Genomic DNA, 23,647 nt, shown 5'->3' with positions numbered 1-23,647 from the left:
GGGTTGTGAAACGCAATATTTGCGTCATCTGAAGGAGCTGCCAATAGTTTTGGTAAGGTCGAATGGAAAATGACCTGCTTCCCCTCGACCCCAGTGGCCTCGGGTTCTACGAGTATCTTTCGAAGTCTCATCGCATGAATAAAACAGAAACAAGTCTCGCGTCTTGAGTCTTGAATATGTCAGGTACCATGAGCTCAACCGACGTCCTCGGCTCCGGATTGCAGGCCTCATATGGCCGGAGCCGCGGTAACATATCCGGGTGATAATTTGGTATTCCTACCTGCCCTGCCACCCATGCGAACTCTCTTATGGATTTGTAATGGTGATCCTTGAGCACAGTGGGTCTGATGAACGTTCGCAGCTCCACAGAACCATCTGCCTTCTTGTCATCCGAATTATCTCCTGACTACAAATCTAGATCCATGACGCGCGCGTCACACCTTTCTTTACTAATGTTATTCAGGCCATCCTTTTCGACAAACATCATGTATTGAGCCTCACTTTAGCCAAGACCAACATTGTCCGTAAAGAGAAAGACTTCCTTCCACCCCTTACTATCAATTCTGCCAGCCTTGCTTCACCCGGCACAGAATCTGATCAAAATCTATATAAGTCATCCGTTCACATCGAGGAGGAATAAATTCACCCACCAGCATTCGGATGCAATCCAGTCTCTTAAAACAGCGAATTTCCAATATCACTCATCAATTGTCCCGCAATATGTCCAGCACAATGAAAGCAGTCGTCATCCGAGGCAAAGAAGCCAAACTTGAACGCGATCGTGCTCTTCCCAAGCTTCGGGATGATTATATTCTCGTCAAGACCGAGGCTGTTGCTCTGAACCCCACGGACTGGAAGCATGTTGCATTTGGCCTTGGCGCTGAGGGTGGATTGGTCGGTTGTGATTTTGCCGGTACTGTTATTGAAGTTGGAAATGCCGTCACCAAAGGTTGGAAAAAGGGCGATAGACTTGCTGGGGTCAACCACGGTGGGAATTCCAGCAACGTGGAAGATGGAGCGTTCGCAGAATATGTAGTATCCAAAGGTGTGCGCAGACATTCCATTCTTCCGGCATGGGTTGACTTTCACTAGGCGACTTGCAGATCAAGATTCCAGATGGTTTGAGTTTCGAAGATGCTTCAACTCTTACCCTCGGTGTCACAACCGTTCAACAAGGGCTTTATCAGAAGGCCTTGAAGTTGAACCTTCCCAATGACCCGATCAAGGAGAAAACTTTCGTTCTGATATACGGTGGTAGCACCGCAACAGGCGCCCTGGGTGTTCAATTTGCCAAGTTGTGAGTACTCCTTTTCTATTGCTCTCTTTCGCTCTGCTCGATGCTGACAGATTCCTTCAGATCAGGATACACTGTTTTGGCGACCAGCTCGCCAAGGAACTTCGACTATGTGAAGAGTCTTGGGGCAACCGAGGTTTTTGATTACAATGAGCCCAACATAGGCCAGAAAATCCGAGAGTATACCCAGAACAAGCTCAAACTCGCCTGGGACACAGTCAGCGAAAGTGAATCCGCCACCATCGTCGCTCAGGCCATGTCCACGGAATCCGGAGGTCGATACGGCAGTATCCTGCCTAACAAATTTCCACGGGATGATGTCAAACATGAATCAACCCTTATGTATACCATCTTTGGCGAGGCGTTCAGATTTGGCCCCACGGAATTTCCTCCCGTTCCGGAGGATTTCGAGTACACCAAGACGTTCCTTGGAATAGTGGAAAAGTTGCTCGCCGATGGAAAGTTGAAGCCACATTCCGCCCAGGTCGGTAAGGATGGGTTGGAAGGAGTATTGAAGGGACTGGATGATTTGAAGAATGGTAACGTCAGTGGGCAGAAATTGGTTTATCGAGTCTCCGAGACTCCTTAGGCTATGCCATCGGCAGCTTTTGCAGAAAGGATTTTCCAGCATAGACCTAGATAGCAACCACTCCGTCCTTCTCATATCTCGATTGTGCGGCTCAATGATCAAGTAATCGACGGATCCTTTTGGTGCCTGAATACCATCAATAGCACTCAGACTGGCAGATTTGTGATCGGAGGTATTGCCTGTGCCAATCTCGGGAAGGTGAATCGGCTCAAGTTCTCGAAGCCTGGTGCCAGTTTGTTGACCCAGACACCAACGCACCGATGACCAACCGGGAAACTCCCCATCCCTTTCGAGTCAATCACAACTTCTCGGTCTTCAAAGCCGAGAACATCCTTCCAACTCTCTCCAACGTGTCTTTGTCCAACAAACATCTGCTTAGACCTGCGATCCCAGCTATTGGTCATGAGAACTGCAAGGCCAGCACCGTCCGATTGAGATCTGTGTCCCAATCTTGTCCATCCGATACAATCAACTTTATCGAAATAGTCCCTTTGAGGCCCGTACGCATAGAGCTTTCTCGCCGCGATGAGGCGTACAAGCTTACCCCCAGTAGCTGGGAATCTCGGTCGAGGACCGTGGTTGCCGAAAACATCACCCCAGAACACACACGGCGTTCCGGCATTATGACGCAGGAGAATTAGCGAATATGCGAGGGGTATGAACCATTCCTCCACTGGTGCAGCTAGAGATTGCATCTCTTGGGTATCGTGGTTTGCAACGAAAGTCTGTTCGAGGTGATTAGTCTCTGGTGCGCGCGCGTGTGTGTCTGCTGATGCTGTGGTCTACCAGTAGGGAACAGGGCCCGAACTTACAACAGCATGAGCAGGGTCCTTTTGAACTAAAGACCCATCCAAAATCGCTCTCAGGTCGATCATCCTTCCTTTGGAGTAATCACTGAATGTGTAGACGAGCTGCACATCAAAGAGGTTAAGCCGTCCATGGAACTTTCGAATGACCTTCTCCAAGACTTCGGTTTTTGCATCCCAGTACTCGCCAACGTAAAACTGGTTCGGGTGGTGTTTATCAATATGGGCAATGAAGTCCCGCAGGAACGACAGCGAGTAGTGTTTGATTGCATCCAGTCGCATTCCACCCAGATTAAGTGAAGATGTGATCCACGAACCCCATTCGAGGATGTCATCCCGAACAGCGGGATGCGAATGGTCGACGTCGGCGAACATCCTGTCCAAGTCAGCTGCTGCGGCTCACAATTTCCACCGTGTTGTCCACCTACAAGTAGTCATAGTTGCCTAGCTCAGTACTAACATCACCTGCCCAGTCGCCCCGACCTTCTTCGCCTTTTCGAACAAATTTGAAAATTCCATGGTCTTGCGAACGAGCATCGTAATCAACACCCGAGAAGTGGCGCCAGTCGTACTTCATATCAGAGTAGGTTCCTGCCCTCCCCGGGAAAGTGAACGAGGTCCAAGCCTCTAGTTCACGTGGCTGGGATATCTGCTTCGTTCGGTCTATTGCAGCGTCAGCCTCGCGCCGCCGAAGTATTCAACCGCTCGGGGCTTGCTCTTTCATATCAAAGGACGAACACTACCTTTTAAATCCACTTTGACTCCATGCGCCACTTCTTTGTCATCGGCACCGGCTTTATGGTTCAAGATGGCATCCCACATCACCGCAATACCGGACTCCTTTGCTCTGGCACAAAAAACATTCAACTCTTTGCGAGTTCCCCACTTCGTTCGTCGACTACCCTTGGAGTCGAATTCGCCAAGGTCCCACAGGTCGTGGATAGCATATCCGTTGTCTTGCGGGTTCGTCGCCTTACAGCCTGGTGGTAGCCAGAGATGGGTGATTCCAATGGCTGATAGATGTGGAAGCAAATTTGTCAAGAGCGTGTAGTGCGATGGAGATTCTGCCGAAGAGTCCTCTGGGCCAGGCAGATACCATTCGAACGATTGAAACAAAGTTTTGTTTGTCGGTTGAGGTTTACTGTCTTTCAAGGTGTCAGTCCAGAATCGTATAAGGCTGATGAGCGATAGCTGAATCTAGGACTCAGTATCCAAGGAGTTATCATCCAATATACTGCTGACTAGTAGTGAAATATACTGTAGACTAGTCGTGTCGAGCGACAGACTGGGAGGTTGGCCCTGCCGTACAGACGTTGATTTGACACTACACATCCGCCACGGTGGGATTTTCAATGACGAAAAGGAAAATTGGGATGCGAGAAAGGGAAGGGATAGTGTTTATCATCTTACCGTCAACTTCAGCTGCTCTGCTGTTTCCGCTGAGAGATCGAGCGAACGAGCTGAGACGCTGCATACTAAGAATTCTCAATATGATCCCCTCATCAGATGATCGGGTTAAAAATCATGAAATAGCAGATGTGGCTAGCAAATCCGTGACCGTGCAAAAAAAAGAATAGGAGCTGACGCCGATAACCAGATCAGGCTGAGGTCGTTCTGTTTGCCTGGAAAGGTTGGCCAGTAAACAAGAGGTCATTGGCTAAAATTGAACAATTAGAAAATGATTGAAATACAACGAGAAGAACCAGAGTGGAATTGAAGCGTAGTACAAATGAGAACGGAGGTGCTGGACCACAAATGGGGCCATTCTGAAAATCCGAGATCACGAAATGTTGCTAGAATTGTTGAATTCAGCAGTATCCACAGAATTGCAGGAGTGGTACGAGTGCGTGAAAGAAGCAAATCTCGAACCCACGTGATTGGGTGGCATTGCCCTGAATTCGGTCCTTTTGAGAAGTGTGATCTGTCATATCAGAATTACCAAGTATTGTACAATCACAATATGAAACCTTTCGAAACTCTTCACCTGTATCGTGGTTGCGTGGTTGCATGCGGGAGGACGACCTAGTTTGTAAGGAACCGCTGGTTCCCCTTACAAGGCTGCCAAGATCAAGGGGAAACAAGGTGCCTTCCCCCTGAAAAGCCTCGATGAAACTGGAAGGAAGAATCTCATCAGAGCTGTATAAGTCACCCATGTTGCTTTCCCCAATCCTATCCCAGGCTGTTTCGGGCCAGGTCGGATGTTTCGCATATTATTAATTGATCGGAGGAATAATGGTCAAATATCTCGGGCTTCGCCACTGCTTTGTGGTGCAAGCATCAGGGCGACTGGTATTCATCACTTGCTACTACAAACAACGGTCAAGACATGCGCATTGGTTTGAGAAGATGGCTCATACCTTTATCTCTTACTCCAGAACTATATCCAGAAAATACCGGGTGCTATTCACGATGAATGATTGGCTCCTTTTCCCAATCTGCCATGCCTGCTATCTAATCAATACTAGTTAACAGCCGGGTATTTCTGTGAGACTTCCTTTCCTCTCTTCTGCGTTCAGGTCTCGATTAAAACTGATATCTGAACGTGGGTGCCCGATCGGTGAATTCCTCTGGCGGAACAACAATCCCCTCTGCTATGGCTTTATCTTTCCACGCTTCACGTCGCTTGTAGACGATTCGGAGAATGTTGAACATAATCAGAGCGAACACCAGGCAGCCAAGAGACCATGAATGGCCGAGGGTAAACTTTGGTGCTGATTTGGATTGGTATATCTGTCCACTAACGATACCTCCAATGTTTGTCAGGGTCAGTTGAATGCCTATCATGAGTTATCATTAGCAATTGAGTCTTTTTATCTGGTTCTCAGCCGAGCAGAATGACGGAAAAGGAACTCACCTAGAGCAGCAGCTCGCTTTCCGTCAGGAGCAACATTTCCTGAATGCCAGGCAATATTTCCTCCCGTGCAGAGGAAACAAGCGGTTGCAATGAGGTATGTAGCAAAGTACAACACTCCAACGGGAACATCACTTAGCAAGATTGCGTAACCCGCAATGCCAAACGGGGCGCAGATGACCATGATCCAAAAGCGCTTGTGATACTTGTCCGAGATGACCGCACCCACCGCATATACCAGAGCACCCCAAAGGTTGACAGGGATGACCAGATATTGGGCTTGTTTCGTGGAGTAATTGAATCCAAATCTCAAGATGATGGGGAGGAACGTTCCGAATCCATATAAAATGGTGACAACGGCGATCTGGCCTATACCATGGAGCCAGGTCTTGATATCCTTTGCAGCCAGCTTCACCTCTTTCATCTTATAGTGACCATCGCCACCACTGTAGGACTCTGACAGCTCTGCCCGGATTGCCATGAGTTTCTTTTCTTCGGCATTCAAGAAATAGGCCGTCTGGTAGTTCTTGGGAACCAACCAGATGCACAATACAGCGTATATGATGGTGATAACTCCTTCAATGATATAGAGCCATCGCCATCCTGGATAGCCAGCGACGCCGTTCATATAGAGGATACCGAAAGCGATAAGTCCACCAAAAGCACCTGATAGGGCGGATGCGACTGGGATTCGTCAGCACCGGTGTTCCTTAGAACGTGGAATGAAACTTACTGAATAAGTAAGAAATGCGTTGTGCCAATTCTTCTCGTCGATACCAGTTGGCAAGAAGGAGAGTCATAGCTGGGAAGAGGCACCTATGGGGCGTTAGTGACCCTATACCACCTTTAACCACTCTTCACTCACCCTTCAAAGAAACCCAGGAGAAGTCTGCAGACACAGAGGCCTGCGAAGTTCTGAATGAAGCCCATGCCTTCGGGATCAATTAGCATTTCGCTTCGAGCTTTGTACCATTTAGAACCTACACAAACATACTAGTCCCCAGCTAGCACAAATTGCAGGTATGACTCTATTGAATTGTAGCCGTTTGACAAAGATTGAAGTTGGGAATTCTGCCAAGATGTAAAAGATGTAGAATATTGATACAGCGGTCTGTAAGGAGTATAAGTGGGGTTGACGATGCTCCCTGGCTCGTTGACTTACATTCAGTTGATTGCCCTTCAAGCCAATATCTGCTGACATCCCCTGGGTTGCAGCAAATCCGATGTTCCCTCTGTCCAGATAGCTAATGAGCATAAGCATCATCATGACTGGAGCTATGAAGAGATCAAGTTTTCTCCTTAATTTTGCCTCCTTGATCTTGAACTCTGCTGATTCTGCGGATGTACCGCCATCTTCGATGTATTCATCGAGTTCATCTTTGGGCTTGATATCGTCCGGACCATGATCCATAATACCTTGATGATTCTTTTCCATTGCGTGTTCAAAAAGTAGAGGCTTAGTTTTCTAAGGTGGGCAGGCGAGGATGCATTTGACATTCACAGGCGAGCCATCCGGCTTATAGGACTTCTTCCACTTGGATTGGGGTATTAGCCCTAGGACACTTGGCCACGTGGAGAACGAAACCAAATCCTCTTGAGTGTTCAAGTCGGGCAATGTCTGAGTGGATATCTGGAGGTCAGTTATGCTGAAGAAAAGCAGGCGACTTACCGAAGGACGGACTTCAAAAGGCGGAGATGATGAGTGCTCATCTCCACCCCTAAGCTAGATAGGATCGTCATAGCCTTCTACACAACCGCCAAGGTTGAGATCCGACCATGGCTTGTTGCTGAAAGCGCCAACGAAGCCAGGCATGATCTGCTTGGAGTTAGCTCCAATGCTTTATCCAGGTAAGACCAGACAAGCCGCTACACTTCTAGCGCTTGTCAATTACCAGTCGCAAGTCGGCTTTTTGGGAAACAGGGTTTTTGGCCAGTTGGAGATTGGAGAAAGGCTGTTCCAAGAGCCAGGGCACCCATGCTATTGATAAAATGGGAGGAGGTTTATTCGAATTACTGCAGATTCAGTAAACCGGTATTCGTGTTTCACTGTCTCGACTCTATGAGATTATTGGTTCAGATGTAATGGCATATTGACCCTTCATTACAAGCAAAGAAGATGCAGATAGAGCCTTTCTCCAAAATTCAGACCTCGAAATCGAAAAGATCATTTCCAAGCCAATGTGATTGTGTATCCTCGCCGTATTATATTTGCGCGAGTTGTTGAGCTAGTATTGGAGCCGCTACATTTGATGTATGCAGACTCAATTGCGTTGCGATTTCTAATACTTCCATAATTTCCTCTGGTGTCCCACCATATTTGAGAACATTTTTCATATGTAGCTTGAGACCAGGTACGTAAAGATGGGTCGCTGCTGCATCGAAGGCGCAGTAAATCAGTTCTTTGACCTGTATTCTACAATTAACTTGGATACCCAAATACAACTCGGCCGCGAGGGATTACCTTTGGCTCTAGAACACCTCCACCCTTGCCACTGCCATCGACATCTTTCAGCCAGGGCACGGAGGAAAAGTTGAGGTAAGCTTCGAAAAACTCGGGATCAAGTGCCAGGAAATCTTCCCAGAAGGTGTGCCAGTATCCTCTGTTCTTTGTGAAGTCGGCTTTCAGCTTCTCTCGTTGAGCATCGAACGGCTTTCCGGCAGTAGGATGCTGTTCATAAATTCCTTCTTCTTTCATCACCTCAACGAGAAGAGGCACACCGATATTGCAAGCATGTATACCGAGTGTGCCAGTTAATTCGATGACTTCTATTATCTCTGCTTGTGTGGCGCCTTCTTTTAAAGCGGCTTTGATGTGTTGCTGGATGCCCGGGAGATAGAGGTGGGTAGATGCCGCATCGACGGCAATGGACATCAATTCTTGTATCTTCGGTGAGAGATGTCTCTTCTTCCTAGGTACCGCGATCAAGTTGACACTGGCCTCGAAGAGCTCCGGGCTGAGTTGTGCTATGCTTTCCCAAGTTTCATCCCACTGGGCTTCCCCAATTTCACCCACCAGCTTCTGCTTCAGCTTGGAGGTATCGCGTGGTATGGACATGATGGTACGTGGATAAAACTACGAGATACACAGTGATAAACGCTGAGATGAAGTGTTATTTGTTTCACCCACGGTAACTGCAGTCTTAATAATGGCCTTCGATGCTGAGTGGTACGTTGGGATGGCTCTCGGTTTACCATTCCCACTTCACCAAACCCCTGTGCCTGGATGGATGATGTTGGAGTAAATTGTTCATGCGGGGAATTTGGGGCTTCAAGCGAGATTCCCCCTCATCCCGGGGGTTCGTTTCTCACTAACGAGTTCATGCCCCACCAGGCTCGCAAAATACCACGGGGCTTGATCAGCATGGGTGGTTTGCTCTAGGAACAGTTACAGAGTGTTGATTTCTGCCAAAGGCAGTTCATTGCTCGCTTAAGTGATACTGCTGTGATGGTACCATACTGGCCGTTGTTGCTATGCACTGATCCCAAAGAGTTTTGAATGCTCAGTCCTGTCAAGCATCAAAGCTTTGCCTCCCCAAAGAAGCGTGATTTGTTTCTTGAATCACCTTCCCATTCATGGTCATGCGCAAAGATTACCTCGGTCCCCCTTGATTCCAACTCCCGGATTCGTTCAATGGTCTGCTGTGCTAAGTGTTTATCTGCATGTATGCAGCAGATATGCCCTTCGTTGTCGAGCCACTCCCCTATTTGGCGCTCATTGCGCATAATTCTTCGGTCGTGACATGCATCTCCTGCCAAATACACAGTACTCAAAGGACCAGTCCTTGCTAGCAAATTGATATGTCCAGGTAAATGCCCAGGAGCATCCACGATGTATAGACTGCCATCATGGAAGATATCGAGTACTCGGGGGAGGTTGTTGTACGATGTCCAATCTTGATGGAAGTTGGGCCCATCTGCCAACGCCTTGTGTGTGCCGATTTCTTCCTCCGTCGTTTCATATGGATTGGATAGCTGTATTGTCCGCTCCGGTGGCAAAAGGTCGGCTTCAAAAAACGAGTGACTCCCTCGCAAATAGGCACCACGGCCATGCAGTAAGCCTAAAGCGCCATGTCCAATCACAAATTTACTTGATGGGAAATCTCTGGGCTCGCCAACATGGTCCCAATGAACCTGTGGGACGAAGATTAGTGATGATCCATTGAGACGAGAGAGAAAACTTTTGGCTCACATACATGGGAGTAAATAACATAGTCTATATCTTTTGGTGACAACCCGCCTGCAGCAAGGCTCTCTGTCACATCTGGCAAGGTTGTCAAAGGTTGTCTGGTCTCGATATGCTTCTGGATGGGTTCAGGGTAACGATTCGCATCTCTGCGCAGGCCTAAATCGAAGACAATCCTTGTTGTTCGGTTTGTAGCTTGATCTCTGTGAACAATAAGAAAAGATAGTGATGGGACGGTTCGTCGAGCCGTGTTGGATGCAGGGTGGACAAAAAACCGCTCAGGAAGCGAGAAATGACCGGCTTGTAAAGCATATACTTGAACCACAGCAGCAGAGGCAATTTCTGGAGGAGAAGGAGGCGCGTGCCTCAGATAAGCAGAAGACATGCCGTCGCCCAAACGAAAATCTCACACTCGACATATATCCAAGTGATATAGGCATTGAGCAATGCCTGCATGCGAATGCAATGTTGATAACGCTAGAAACAGCTCCCAAGGCTGGTCCCACCAGGACAGATTGGCACAGTTGGGGTAAATTGAGGGTCGAGGCGGTGACACCCAGGTGGGTCACTAGCTTCAACCTCCCAGACGCTGAAACTCCACAAACAGGTGAGGTTCTGGTCCGAGTGACCATCTGGAGTAGATCAGGTCTGGAGCTTGCAACTAATCCCACATGTCGGCCGTGGCAAAGGTACTTATCGGCAGGGTTGAGCCGCCCAACAGGTTTGATGAGTTCTGCTTTCGATGCGTTGTGAAACAGAAGACAATTCTCGGCTGTCGAGCGTTGGCGTTCGGGTGCAATTGAGGAATTTGGCGTTTATCTCAGAGAAGGGCCACAAGTCGTTAATGATCCAGGTCGATCGCGATCTGGGATGAGGGTACTCTGCTGTAATTGTGCATGCGAGTATTGAATGGGCGTAATCCTCCTTGCGTCTTTAGGGTTAAGGCAATTTCCACCCATTTGTGTTTGTTATCTCGTAGAAGGGATAGTATACTCGAGATGATAGATCTAAATAGTTGAAGCACCTGACTGAACATGTTTCTGCGCGTCAAATGCCAGTTCGAAGAGTGGACGTGCCTTGTAACAGGCAATTCGTTGGCTTTGGGCGCGCTCCTTGGGCGGTGTCATTGAAGGTCGGAGGGTCGGAGGGAGCCCTGAGATGCCTAACTGCACAGGGCAAGGGGCATCTGCACTCCTGTGACGTTCAGTTAAACAAGGAGTCTGCTACCAGTCATAGACACAGTGCGAGGCACGGATAGAGGTGTTCCGCCTACCCCGCAACCTTGCCTAGGATTGAACAGAGGCCGACAGTACCGTCCAGATTGGAAGTTGGAATTTTCGATGCATTCGGAGCCCATATTTTCACTTCATTTATCTTCTATCAACCCCAGCTTTCTGGAGAAGGTAACTAATTAGTCAAGCAAGCACCCCAGTCGTCAAATTCCCCAGCTTTTGCTATCCGTCAATATTCTGACGCAACAATATTCGTCAAGCTCCAGCGCTGGCAAGTGAGTCTTTGGCCAATTCGACTCTAGTGCTCGGTCCTAATGCTTGACGGTGAATTTGACTTGGACCTTGATGGCCAGGGTCAGGAGCCCCCCTTGAAAAAGCCTAAAAGATTCCAATGTCAACACTGCCAAAGGTTCTTTGCTAGGCTGGAGCACCTTCAACGTCATGAACGCACACGTAAGTCCATTGTATCCTCAACAAGTCGGAGCTCACTATCGCTTTAGATACCAGAGAGAAGCCGTTCGCTTGTCCCCAGTGTGATAGCAAGTTCACTCGCAGGCATGTTGTCCTTGACCAATGTTCATGTATGTTTGTGATTAACAAATGGCGTAGCGACTTACTCGTCCGACACGAGAGGTTAAGTCATGATACTGATCGATCAACTAGAAATGGACGGGCGGAGAGCATTGCTGGTGTTAGCATTCACCAGGATGGTCGTCAGCGGAGAGACACTGGTACCAGCAACACCATGGAAGTCCCCGATCCAACCTCTTTGAGCTCGCCAGGCTTTGGGCAAGCCACCAACTACTTGTCCTCAACCAACAACCAGATCGCGGGACATGCAACGAATAATCATGACCTCTCCTTTGCAACGTTGCTCATGGCCGCGGAGCATGCGAGACCACAAGCTCACCCCACTGTCACTGAGCCTATATTTCATACTCAGGAGCAGTTTCTAGCTGGATCAAGTGTTCAGACTTCCCTTCCAACAACGTCCAATGGCCTCAATGGCCTCAATGGCATTGGTGGTTTGAACGGGTTCGACTTTGACGACTCATTACAGGATCTCGCTAATTTCATGGATAACGGGGCATTATCTTCATATCATTTCTCATCATTAATCAGTGCAGAGCAACCAATTCCCTTCTTCTCACCCGAGTCTCTCCATCAGACGGGAGATTTGTTCCCAACGAACGAGACTACGATTCAGCCACGTCCCAGCCAGTCACTCGAGCAGCCAGAAGATTCTAGTTCATTTTCGAGGTTCGGATCACGGCTACCGTCACTACAACCAGAAGAAAGTCCCTCCGCGCCTCAGAACGAGCAACATGCACAAAAAGCTCTTTCTGACCTCAACACCGATGATAGACAAGCAGTCGCAGTCAAGTTATCCGAGTTTTCTCATGCGATCCCTGCCAATTTCCAGCTGCCTTCAAGGCTGGCTCTTTCGAGATACCTAGCAGGTTATGTAAATGGCTTCCACGAACACTTGCCGTTTCTTCATATACCTACCATTTCTGTTCACAATTGTTGTATTGAACTTATTCTCGCCATGGCTGCCGTAGGGGCTCAGTATTGCTTCGAAGGCCAGAAGGGAGTCGAATTATTCCATGTCAGTCAGTCCATCGCCATGCAGAGGATTCGCCAACGCGATGCAAGGCTCGCCGGCTCTCACAACACGTCTTCATCATTATCTCCGTATCAAGGGCGAGTAAGGACTAGTGAGATACTGACAACGGGCGAGACACCACGCAGCGGATCTATGTCTGGCTGTCTGGGACTACCCTCTCAACCGGATCCAGATTCTGGTGTTCAGAAGGAAGATCTCATACAAACAGCTCAGGCCCTCTTGCTCCTCATGGCAATGGCAACCTGGGCTAAACACCGTGAGATCCTTCGAGAAGCGCTCGCCATCCAGAGCGTTCTCGCCACACTGGTCCGCGATGATGGTTTCAAGTCTCCTCCAATGGCTGATGACATCAGTTGGCCAGAATGGATCAGGAGGGAGACAACCAAAAGAACCAAGTTCATTGTTTTCTGCTTCTTCAACCTCCATACAATCGTTTACAACATACCATCTTTGATTCTTGCTTCCGAAGTCGACCTCGACCTACCGTGTAACGCATCCGAGTTCAAAGCATCAACTGCGACCAAGTGGAAAGAGCTCCGTACTCGCTCCTCTCCCGAAGTGAGTTTCCAGACGGCTATTCATCGCCTCTTCTCTCGCTCAGTGAATGACGCCAACACCTACAATTCTTCATTGGGCAACTATGTCCTCGTCCACGCCTTGCTCCAGCATATTTTCTTTGTTCGACAAATCTCTCGATATCGACTTGACTATGGTGGCGAACTTCGTGCGGATGACGTTGCCGCCATCGAACAAGCTCTCCGCAATTGGCAGCTCGCATGGAAGCGCAACCCAGAGTCATCTCTCGACCCGATGAATCCCAATGGTCCAGTGACGTTCAATTCGACTGCTCTCTTGCGCCTCGCTTACATCCGACTCAATGTAGATCTCGGCCCAGGACGAGCACTAGATACCAGGGATCCTATCCAAATCGCCAATGCGTTTCGTGACAGTCCTTCGGTCAAACGTACACCCAAACTTGTCCGAGCAGTTCTCCACTCGGCCCATGCACTCAGTATACCGGTCAAGATTGGGATTCATCTCGTGGCTCAGACACAAACCTTCATGTGGTCCATACAGCACTCGCTCTGCACGCTTGAATGTGCATTTCTCCTGAGCAAATGGCTTGAAGCACTTAGCCTTCGGAATTCGGGACCGGTTGTAACTCATGATGAACAGAAGATTGCGACGTTGGTGAAGACCATGTTGGATGAAACGGAGTTTGCTATGCCGGATGATGTGCCGATGGAATCACCTGCCGCAATGAAATATTTGAGTGCTGGAGGTAGGCTTCAAATTCAATACATCCTCCATTGATCAACGAACTAACCAGGACGAAAACAGTTCTGCGAGTATGGGCTCAAGTGTTCCGCGGTGCACAAACCTGGGCCATTGTCGACGTGATCGGGACAAGTCTCAATATATACGCCGATATGCTTGAAGCTGACTGAACAGGCGGCTCTTGAGACCATTCGATGCATGCCCTGTGGCCATTGCTTTGGAGACTCTCTCTATATCTCCTCTTCTACTGTGGAATGATGACAAACTATGCTGTCTAGCTTAGGATTCATTTCCTCGAACCCGGTTCAGACTAGTGACTTCCTTGCAGCACTCGAAACCTTGCGAAATCAATTACTTTGATTGGCAGACATTGCGAGACCGAGGTAACCGAAGTGCTTCATCAGACTTGGACATACTTGTCACTGTCGCTAAAATGACGCTCTCCATACGGCGCCAAAGACAGAGTTACAAGTGTCGCGGCTCGAGAATTTCAGTACTGCAGACATCCGGAAGTTGTTGTCAATACTGTACGATGGAGCCCCGGGCGTGATCGAAAATAACGATCAGGAGATAATGCCAGGCGTATCCACCGAGCGTAGTCTGTGCTAGAGATACCCGATTCGATTCCATTTTCCAATGACACAGCGGACTCATGGAGGGAACCAGCGTACGTCGCAGGACACAGTGGTGCGAGTTAAGGTAGCACCATACCTCGATTTCTTCAAATTCGTCGGGAGGTTGACGCGCGATTCAACAAACCCAAGCGTCCTCAGCAAAGGTCCAAGTATTCAGTGAGAGTTCAAGAGACTATACATAAACTACCGCTCACTCTCATTGAGCCATTTGTATACGACCCTCGCATCTTTCCCTTTGTACCGTTCGTCTGCAGCCGCCTCTTCGAAAGCTTGCAGAGTTGGCTTGTCCAGAATCGTGCGCGCGCCGACCATATCCGCCAACGAAATGCCCATCTCCAAAACGTGCTTGCAAAGCTCGATGCGGAAACCACCCTCGTAGTTTCTGCTAGCTGGGGCATTGGCATGGATGCCAGGGACGGGGTTCGATTGACTCGTCACCCAACATTGCCCTCCCGATACATTGATCACGTCTGTGAGGAGCTTGAGATCGAGATTCATCTTGGCGCCGATGTTCAACGCCTCGCTCGCCGCGAGACTCGTAATGGCACTCAGGTAGTTGTTGATGACCTTGAATGCAGTCCCTGCGCCGACATCTCCGCAGTGGAACACGCTCTCTTTCTTTCCCATGTGCTGCAGGTATTCTTTGGCGTGCTCAAATGCGGCCTTGTGGGCCGCACCAACCATGAAGGTCAATGTTCCTGCCTGTGCACCCATTGGGCCACCTGAGACGGGAGCGTCGACGAAATCAAGCTGCGCACCTTTGGGTAGTTTGGCGGCTTCTTCCTGTGCGGCCTTGGAGACTTTGAGGATCGTGGCTGTCTCGATCGTCCCGCACTCCATGATCAATTTCTTTTGAGGGTTCGACTTGGACGCCTCGAGTACGCCCGCAAGTACGCCTGTCGTGGGGTCGAGGTAGACTTTCTCGACCGACAAGGCCGTTGGTAGCATTGTGATTACGGTGTTTGCCTTCTGTGCTGCTTCATATCCACTCTTTACCACTTCCACAGGGCCTTTGTCGGACACTTCGGTCTGAAACTTTGACAGTGCTTCCGATGAAACATCGCAGATGAGTACTTTGTAGGATGAAGGAAGTTTGGATCGCAAGTTGACGGCCATGGGATAACCCATTACTCCTAGGCCTGGAGGCTGTCAGCTTGTTGGTGTTGGTATAGTTACTATGTCGTGGCACCTACCAATGAAGGCTATTGTGTTGTCTAACGAAGCCATGTTGGAATTTCCAGATATTCTGTAAGAGCTTGAATACTGTTAGCAATCCTACCTGCTTGATCACTAGATATCGTTCTCAATGTCACTGCTAACCACGCGTCCAGATTGAGAGTTAACTCTATGGTATCGTGGGACGCTGCTGGCAACTGCAGCGACTCTCCAATTCGGCTATCGGCAGAACTCCAAGAGACCACATTTTTGGACTGGTACTGCTGTAGTCCTACAGGCATGCGGATGCGGATGCTGATGCGGATGATGGTGTTGGTGTTGATGTGAGAAGAGGGGAAATTGGAGATGGAGTTGATGGTGGGGAAGACCAGAACCTGGGATGTGGGGGACTCATGCTGGTGTTGGAGAAGACAGGCTGACGGGCGAGAGACACCCTCCCACTCTCTCCTCCTGAAAGCAACTTTCGTTAATCAGACAGGGTTCGACTGATGAGAAGACATTTAGAGTTGCTCAGTGTAGAGTTTTGATGGTCTCTGACCGAGAACACGAATTCAGAGCTCGGAGTAAGATTTACTTCTATATGTCGAATCTATTGTGGACAGCCTCGTCCACCCACAAGGCTACGGGATAAGGAGTAACTGCTTATCCGAAGATATACTCAATTGTCTCCATTGTCAGAACAACGTATGTCTGCCTAGTAGTACTCGTGGCCATTAGACGACGTGATGTAGAATATGCCTCCTGATCTCATAGTCTACCAGGAAAGAATCGATGTTGATTCTGCTCCCGCCAGTTCTTGTCATGAGCCACAATCACTTCTACCTCAGTCGGTTCTCCAAAGCTCGGGCTTGGTTTCTTCAGCAGCGGTTCGATCTTGCTCAGTGTGTCCCTTGCTAGCTCCGTGTCGACGTGAACGCTGCGTAAATTGCCGTGTCCATCGTCGTAGAGTGCGATATCTTTCTCGCCTGTCAGAATCCGCGGATCGTGGCAACAATCGCCTCCCAGGTATACCCATTTCCGATCCCCAACGTGTAGTAATAGGTTGACATGACCGAAAAGATGTCCTGGACTATCAACGATGTAGACCGACCCGTCTCCGAAGAAGTCAACCGTAGCTGGAAATCCCGCGAATGGCTCCCACTTGTGATCTGTCTGCTTAGAATGTGCGGTCGAGCTATTACTTTCCACCGGTGGCAATTCTTGAGTTCGATCTCGAGGCAGCAACGCTGGGTCGAAGATTTCTTTTGGGTAGTGAGGGGGTGCCCCATGCTCAAGCAGATGTACTGTCCCGGAGCCCACCACAAATTGGGAATTCGAAAAGTCAGAGGGAGTACCTTCATGGTCCCAATGGACGTGACTCAGGATAACATAATCGATATCTTTGGCAGGCTCCAGCCCACCTTTTCGTAGACTATCAGCACAATCCGGTCGCAAAACAGTCGGTTGTCGATTTTGTATATGAAGTTGCTGAGGCTCAGCGTAACCCGTGAGATCGCGTTTGACCCCAAGATCGAAGACAATGGTCTTTTCTTGACCCTCTGCAGAACAGTGTTGTATTAGAAAGGATAGCGAAGGGACGGTGGCCCTCTTTTCAGGATCTGCATCTGTCACGAATAGCCTCTCCGGGAGTGTCAGCTGTCCTGCTTCCAAAGCCGACACAACCACATACACTTCTTTAGAGTCGGCCGAAGTCATGCTGTTTCAGTCTGTCTAAAGCAGAAGATGTACTTTGTAGATGTTGACACCATTGACTTGGTTTCGTTCACTTTGGACGCCGGGGCAATGCATCATGCCCCGCACCCCAAGAACAGTGGTCGTTAGACGCAAGATTTGGAGAAGTTGTTTTAGTGCGAACCCCCTCAGCCCAGCTTCGTCCGTCATAGGGGAAAGCTCTGGATGCACCCGAACGTCCAACCAATCAACTCGAGTTGGTCTCGTCCTGAGTCGTCTGTTTTGGTTTGTATTCGTCCAGATCCATTCTAACCAACTCAAGCTCGACGACAGGTCTGCCTTTTGTCTTTTCTTTCAGACCATTGTCATCCTTATCGAAGTATAAAGCCCATTGATCTGCCTCCTCCTCGACTGCGACAAAGCCCTCCCAGCCTTCGAAGGAGAGCCTTTTCTCCCCGGATTTCGAGAAAACAAGATCCATTGGACCTGTGAGTTGCGCTTGGGCTTCTACTCGAATCCCATGCTTGACTCGGTATGTCGACGAGCCAATATAGATCCAATTGAGGAAGTTCTCCTCATTGATCGTAGTGACCAAGCCTTCGTGTGACTGTTCGGGAAACGGTAGGAAGTACCCAGTCACAGGATGATGGTCGGCGTAGTCCTTGTGACGGAGGAAGACGCGGCCGCCTCTCAAGACCAGAATCATGTCTGCGAATTGCTGTCGTCTTTTCTCGCTCATTCTGGGGGATGCCCGAGCAAGAAAATGGCATTTCTCGGTCTTGATCTCTTCTTCGGCGCGGGTGGAGGTGCTTTGTGCTTGCTCAGACAACTGCATTGTCGATGTTGCGAGTAATGGCACGGTGGCCGCCAGGGTTATGAGTGAAAGTACCATCTTTGGTGGCTAACTTACAACGACGAACGGCAAAATAGAGCTGACCAACCCGAGTATACCTTTGACTTGACGTGAAGTGAACGCGCGACGTACAGAGGCAGTCGGCAGGTGTTCAGCAACAATACAATCGACAAAAACCGACGTCAGTGATCAAATTACGAACTTTGGACACGATTTGACTTCCTCAAGGATGCCTACCTCGCTTGTCAAGCTACTTCCCAGAAATAATCCCGGATGCACTTCCACCTGAGACGGACCTACTCCATTGTGGGTGGGGTTCACTCATACCTGGAGCGTGACCACCTGGTCAGGTACCCCTGATCGAAACTTGTAAGCATGCGATGTTTGTTGAAAACGAGCCCCTCTCCGGACATCTAGTCATTCTCTGGTTCCTGCAGGCTAAGTATTGGTGGATGATATCCATGCTACACTGACGTCAGAAGAAAATAATTCGAGATTAACCGAATACTGGGGTGTCGGCCTGTCCAAAAGGGCAATAAGATCAGCAATAGTTGATACTGAGAAGTGCCAAGTTGGTTCCGACCACTCCATATACGTACAATATGGACCATGGGTGTGCAGTAGCGGGAAAAGAAGTATGCAAAGGCGATCACTATGCCCAAGGCAGTCATCACCACTCCGCAAATGATACACCCCTACAGATAATGACATCTCGGTCAAGGAAACCAGAGCTTGGAATGATCCATGCTCAGCAAGCTGAGCGCAGCAGATTTGCTGAAACTGGATGGGATTGCTGGATGTCCCACTTCGTTCTTATTCAATTGACAGCCACCCGCCCTGGCGATGGCCCATCGAGTTTTTTACAATCGTCTCAACATTCCCACCCTCGATACATCATCACGCTGGAGCAGAAGGCTGCCACTCGTGCATCGAAGTCGTCCTTGAAGGGTGAAGTCGAAGCGTCACAAGAATTGATTTTGAAAGGTGTCGAGTTGTACGTACAATTGCTCAATTGAATTGCATCATCTGTCTCCGCCATCTTGCATAGCTGAGCGCAGTCAGGATCCCAACCTCACGTCCAAGATTTGAGATCGGACTTAAAGTTCTTGCATCTTCCAAATCAGTCGTTGTTGAATCCAAAGTCTCCAGAATCAAAAAGTCTGACGACCAGAATTTCCTGAGGCTATTTGATCCGGTGACCGATCGGGACTCTGGGCGTCTTCTATCTTGACCATAATCTCAAGTGATTATAACCACAATGTCGGATTTGTAAGTGGGATGCCTTCTTGACTTTCCACCACCTCACTCTTCTGGTGTACACAGTGATCAATTCGATACCGCCAAGAGCCAGCAGGCTGAGAAGGAGAAGGAGCCAGAAAAGCAAGGTGAAGAAACAGCACAGGGTGGGCGCAGAAATGGAGCAGCTCCCAAAGACAACCCGGCAGGGTCTGACCCTGGATCATCACCGACTGATGCGGTGGGTTCGGTGGCCAATACAGCGGAGAACGCAGTCGGTCAAACGACCGGACAAGTTGGGCAGGCTACTGAAGGATTACAAAAAACAATCACGGGCCTGACCAAAGCTGATACGGATGCGATGGCTGGCTCGTTGAAGATCCACGTAAAGTTGGCCCTGGAGGTGGATATTCGCATCATTGCTAGGTTGAAGGGCGACATTGCTATTGGTATTTTGTGAGCTGGGGATTTAGTCGACAATCTCACCTGTGACTTGGTGGCCGCGACCTTCCAGTGATGTTTCACTGTCTCAAAATAAAGGTGATAGGGGCGCGGAAGGAACCTTTGGAGCGCCAAATAACAATAACAAATTCCATATTCAAGTTGGCAGAAGAACCAACCAATAAAGTCCGATTCGTGGCTCGTCTCGTACGATATCGGATATAACAGCTGGCCTCCCACTTACTGTCTCTTGACACCCACGACCACGCTATGCATTCAACCTTTCCAATTGTGAAAGATCGGTAAACCAAAGCTCTGTGCATCCTCTTCCAATCGATACATGTCTATCTTCCCGCAAAATCCCACCACTCCTGAATTGCTGATCTGCACACTCACCGCGCAAACGTTACAACGTCCACTTTGCGCCTTTGCCGGCCAAGGAAACCCCTAAACTCGGTGCCATTCCCACCACCATAGCCACGACTACGACCTAATGCGGCCGAGCTGAGACTGGCGAGCCTTTGGTTCTGTTCATACCAAGCGGATGCCATGAGCTTGAGTTCGCGCTGCAGGTTCCTATTATCATCTGTCAGGCGCTCGAGCTCGGACAAGTCCTCCTCGCCGTTCCGGACGGGAGGTTCCAGCGGTAAATCCTTTGGAGGAGGTGGAGGTGGCAAAGGCTCTTGTTCTGGTTTGCTCTCGGATTCTGTGTTCTGCTTTGAAGATTGGTGCTGCTGCAGCTCGCGAATGGTAATGTCTTGTTTCTGAATGTGATCGAGTAATAATGTGTTTTTGGTTCGCTGGCGTTCAACGGCAACAATCAATTTCTTTTGGGCACGCAGACTGGACTCTCGTTCGGAAGCGGAACCAGCCTGTGCCTGTGCTCGCATGGCAGACATGATGGCCTTGAGTTCGTCTTCGGAAATCGAATCATCTCCCCCAGCTCCAAGGCTTTGCAGCAGGGCCGAAGTCGACGGAGGTTCTGTCGGGGGTGTTGAGGGGGCTGATTCGGGTAGGACTGTAGGACTTGGATCGACTTCGAAAAGAGCAGCCGCAAGCCGTGCTTCAGACTCGAGAAAGTCGGCCTCTTCTTTCTCAAGGTCTTGATTAACAGCGGTGGGTAGTGGTTCTTCACGAGTAGCATGTGGAACCCCATCCTCGTAGTCTGCCAGTCTACTTTGCAGGTCCTCTACAGCCTGATGCTGTCTCGATAGTTGCTCTGATGTGTCGTGATATCTCGCCTCGAGGGTGTGGTAGTCGAACTCTAACCGCTTCTTCATTTCATTCAATTCATACCGCTCCTGCTCGATACTAGGAAGCAAACGTCGATATTCATCGACTTCCCTTTGGAGATCGCTGGAAGTGGCTTGAGCCGAGTCGGACTGCTTGAGCTGATTCTGCAGGTCGTTAATCTTGGTTCGCAAGTTGGCGTTATCTTTTTCCAAATCCTGGCTCGATTCCAATTTCTGGCGATACTTCTCGGCTGTATTCGCCTTTCGGGCAAGCCTGTCTCGCTCAATCTTCATTTCATCGTAGTCATCCTGAAGCTTTTGCGCCTTCTCGGCCTTGATTTTTAGCACCTCGTTGGTCTTGCGCAGGTCTTCGATCTCGGTCTCGGTCTCTTCCACTCGATTTTCGAGAGTTGCAATGAGAGTGTCATGTTTTGCGTCCAACGGCCGATGTGGACCTTCGGAGCGACCTGCCAGAACTGCAGACAGCCGATCCCCGGTTTCTTTCAATTCGTCTTGAGCCAGGTCACAGCGTTCTTGTAGTTTTTCGTAGCGAGCGTGAAAATCGTCCAACTGTTTCTGTAACTCTCTCTTCTCGTGAGCTATTCGCTGATTGTCTGCTATGACTTTCCCGAGGCGCTCTTCGGAGGCGAGGACTGAATCGATCTCCACCGAGCGCCGAGGAGAGGAAGGGTCTTGGTGGGGCTCGATCAGATCATGCTGGACCATGTCGGTTCCCTCGTCTTGAGAATCCGCCTCGCCTTCAGCATCAGATTCTCCAGCCTCTTGGACGGTTTGCATCAAGACCTCCTGTGTGGATTCGGCCAGCTGCTGCATCTGCTTGAGAAACTCGATACGCTCAGCGCAGTTGATGGCAGCAACGACAAGGAGTTTGAGGAGGGCGACAGTGTCGGCGAGAGAGGAGGATTGGGCAATGGCTTTGAGGTCGGGTCGAGCGGCCGGATGGGGTAGCCTCTGGCCACAGTCCTCGAGGAGGAAGATAGACAGGGCATCGTAAATGTGTTTGAGGTTTGTCCATTTGTTGATCCACTGGTCGGTATCCGGGTCTTCAGGCAGTTTTCCAGAGAAACTAAATCGGTCGATCTGCTCTGAGGAGGAAGTTAGTTGAGAGGTCAATGGCTGGATATGTTACCGCCGACATACGAAGGGCTTTCCATATAACATGGCCATTACTCAGGTCTTGGACGGTGTAGACGGGGTTGGCGACGGTCAGACTATTGAGCCAGTCGATCAGGCCGGCGGCGATGGCTTCTTCGGTCGCCATAGGGAGGGAGATTGAGGGGAGGATATGGCATTATGGTTGGAGTTAGGAAAGTGGAAGTTGCTGCTTCATGGTGACGGTTCATCGAGTCAGCTCCATGGTTTCAGATACTGGGTAAATAGAATGTCGACTCCATGTTACGAGTCAAGGGTGAGGGTCTAAGAACGCGACTGGGATCTGAATCTGAATCGGATCCATTCCCTTCTCGGTGGGCGCGTTCATCCGATGACCGAGATTATGTTATGACGTCGCCATCACCACCCATTCAAACTGGCAGGAGCAAATATCAATGGCGGAAAGTTCAAATGTGTCGCTTGCTACCCAGGTTGGAAGCATCATCTTTGGAGAGGCGCAAGGAAGTCATAGTAGAATATGAATTATAATCATTGATTTCCAGTTCAACGAGAGACCGTAATCTATTAAACCAAGTAGATGTCCATCTCCAGTAGCCTGTGCATGAGGGGAGCCCATCCGTTCCCATGTCACACTGGAATCCTTGAATATTGTACACAGCATAATGATACCTCTGCGAATGGAGCACTTCCTATCAGTTTGTACCATTTCATTTCTTTCATTGTACTTTGGTCGTTTCCATTGTTTCATCCATTCTCGTGTTGGTCTCCGTTTAATTGTTGCTGATAGTGACAATACTATCAGACTCCACAAGAGGAGTATAGTTCTCAGTCAATGTGTTGATGGTATCGATCATGCTGTCCGAGACTTTAGCGGCAAAGCCCTTGATGAGCGCTGCGAGGGTTGAAGGTTGAGGGTCAGTTTCTGGTCTCTTAATTTCGTAATTGCAACTTTGTGTACACTTACAGTACTCGTGCGTGATAATGCCACCTGCGTTGACGACCTCTTTCATGGCTTTATCCACAACTGACGAAGGCGTGTCATTTGGGTATGAAACGATCACTGTCTTCAAAGCCGCGGGTCTGGCAAAGACCAGCGCGATCAACGCGAGGAGAATGGTGATGAAAAGACGCATTTTGCTGACTCTCGTGAGATTGTATATAGGAGTGTGGATAGTTTGGAGAACAAGAAAGGGAGTGTAGTTCGTTGAGATAACTATGGCTTTGACGGACGTCTGGTGATGACAGGAAATGCGGCTGCCTTTTAATTTCAACCACGGCCCATCCTTTTTCCGCGCCGTGCTATTGGATCACCATTAAGGCTAGGATTAACCATTTTCCGTCCACCGGAGGGGGTCCATGGGATTACGGTCGAGCATAGATTCTAGCAATACCCAGCATTTGGCAACTTG

At 49.3% G+C, this 23,647-nt stretch overlaps 12 protein-coding genes across 12 annotated transcripts; 3 read left to right on the top strand and 9 right to left on the bottom strand.

The window, feature by feature from the left end:
• Positions 1-720: 720 nt before the first annotated feature.
• LTR84_010198 (uncharacterized protein) lies at positions 721-1,883 on the top strand (the record flags this gene model as incomplete). The annotated part of the gene is made up of 3 exons (XM_064853735.1): positions 721-1,045; positions 1,093-1,297; positions 1,358-1,883. 3 exons carry the CDS (start codon positions 721-723, stop codon positions 1,881-1,883), a joined length of 1,056 nt encoding a protein of 351 aa, XP_064700689.1.
• A 146-nt stretch (positions 1,884-2,029) lies between these two features.
• Positions 2,030-4,163, bottom strand: LTR84_010197 (uncharacterized protein; the record flags this gene model as incomplete). The annotated part of the gene is made up of 5 exons (XM_064853734.1): positions 2,030-2,608; positions 2,696-3,065; positions 3,118-3,352; positions 3,433-3,834; positions 4,100-4,163. 5 exons carry the CDS (start codon positions 4,161-4,163, stop codon positions 2,030-2,032), a joined length of 1,650 nt encoding a protein of 549 aa, XP_064700688.1.
• Positions 4,164-5,212: 1,049 nt separating this feature from the next.
• Positions 5,213-6,951, bottom strand: LTR84_010196 (uncharacterized protein; the record flags this gene model as incomplete). Its single annotated transcript, XM_064853733.1, has 6 exons — positions 5,213-5,466; positions 5,544-6,224; positions 6,274-6,356; positions 6,406-6,472; positions 6,525-6,651; positions 6,703-6,951. The coding sequence occupies 6 exons, from the start codon at positions 6,949-6,951 to the stop codon at positions 5,213-5,215; spliced, it is 1,461 nt and encodes a 486-aa protein (XP_064700687.1).
• Positions 6,952-7,742: 791 nt separating this feature from the next.
• On the bottom strand, positions 7,743-8,595 carry LTR84_010195 (uncharacterized protein; the record flags this gene model as incomplete). The annotated part of the gene is made up of 2 exons (XM_064853732.1): positions 7,743-7,946; positions 8,002-8,595. The coding sequence occupies 2 exons, from the start codon at positions 8,593-8,595 to the stop codon at positions 7,743-7,745; spliced, it is 798 nt and encodes a 265-aa protein (XP_064700686.1).
• Positions 8,596-9,056: 461 nt separating this feature from the next.
• Positions 9,057-10,108, bottom strand: LTR84_010194 (uncharacterized protein; the record flags this gene model as incomplete). Its single annotated transcript, XM_064853731.1, has 2 exons — positions 9,057-9,671; positions 9,734-10,108. 2 exons carry the CDS (start codon positions 10,106-10,108, stop codon positions 9,057-9,059), a joined length of 990 nt encoding a protein of 329 aa, XP_064700685.1.
• Positions 10,109-11,700: 1,592 nt separating this feature from the next.
• On the top strand, positions 11,701-14,030 carry LTR84_010193 (uncharacterized protein; the record flags this gene model as incomplete). The annotated part of the gene is made up of 2 exons (XM_064853730.1): positions 11,701-13,864; positions 13,924-14,030. The coding sequence occupies 2 exons, from the start codon at positions 11,701-11,703 to the stop codon at positions 14,028-14,030; spliced, it is 2,271 nt and encodes a 756-aa protein (XP_064700684.1).
• Positions 14,031-14,678: 648 nt separating this feature from the next.
• On the bottom strand, positions 14,679-15,722 carry LTR84_010192 (uncharacterized protein; the record flags this gene model as incomplete). Its single annotated transcript, XM_064853729.1, has 2 exons — positions 14,679-15,634; positions 15,689-15,722. The coding sequence occupies 2 exons, from the start codon at positions 15,720-15,722 to the stop codon at positions 14,679-14,681; spliced, it is 990 nt and encodes a 329-aa protein (XP_064700683.1).
• Positions 15,723-16,418: 696 nt separating this feature from the next.
• On the bottom strand, positions 16,419-17,366 carry LTR84_010191 (uncharacterized protein; the record flags this gene model as incomplete). Its single annotated transcript, XM_064853728.1, has 1 exon — positions 16,419-17,366. The coding sequence occupies one exon, from the start codon at positions 17,364-17,366 to the stop codon at positions 16,419-16,421; it is 948 nt and encodes a 315-aa protein (XP_064700682.1).
• Positions 17,367-17,589: 223 nt separating this feature from the next.
• LTR84_010190 (uncharacterized protein) lies at positions 17,590-18,234 on the bottom strand (the record flags this gene model as incomplete). The annotated part of the gene is made up of 1 exon (XM_064853727.1): positions 17,590-18,234. One exon carries the CDS (start codon positions 18,232-18,234, stop codon positions 17,590-17,592), a length of 645 nt encoding a protein of 214 aa, XP_064700681.1.
• Positions 18,235-19,453: 1,219 nt separating this feature from the next.
• LTR84_010189 (uncharacterized protein) lies at positions 19,454-19,891 on the top strand (the record flags this gene model as incomplete). The annotated part of the gene is made up of 2 exons (XM_064853726.1): positions 19,454-19,464; positions 19,519-19,891. 2 exons carry the CDS (start codon positions 19,454-19,456, stop codon positions 19,889-19,891), a joined length of 384 nt encoding a protein of 127 aa, XP_064700680.1.
• A 373-nt stretch (positions 19,892-20,264) lies between these two features.
• On the bottom strand, positions 20,265-22,386 carry LTR84_010188 (uncharacterized protein; the record flags this gene model as incomplete). Its single annotated transcript, XM_064853725.1, has 2 exons — positions 20,265-22,210; positions 22,266-22,386. 2 exons carry the CDS (start codon positions 22,384-22,386, stop codon positions 20,265-20,267), a joined length of 2,067 nt encoding a protein of 688 aa, XP_064700679.1.
• A 622-nt stretch (positions 22,387-23,008) lies between these two features.
• On the bottom strand, positions 23,009-23,371 carry LTR84_010187 (uncharacterized protein; the record flags this gene model as incomplete). Its single annotated transcript, XM_064853724.1, has 2 exons — positions 23,009-23,130; positions 23,203-23,371. 2 exons carry the CDS (start codon positions 23,369-23,371, stop codon positions 23,009-23,011), a joined length of 291 nt encoding a protein of 96 aa, XP_064700678.1.
• Positions 23,372-23,647: the final 276 nt, after the last annotated feature.

Source organism: Exophiala bonariae (genome assembly GCF_035927105.1).
Source record: "Exophiala bonariae strain CCFEE 5792 chromosome Unknown scaffold_40, whole genome shotgun sequence".
Classification (NCBI taxonomy): Eukaryota; Fungi; Ascomycota; class Eurotiomycetes; order Chaetothyriales; family Herpotrichiellaceae; genus Exophiala; species Exophiala bonariae.
Note: the sequence above shows the minus strand (reverse complement) of the source record. Positions and strands in the feature narration are given on the sequence as shown.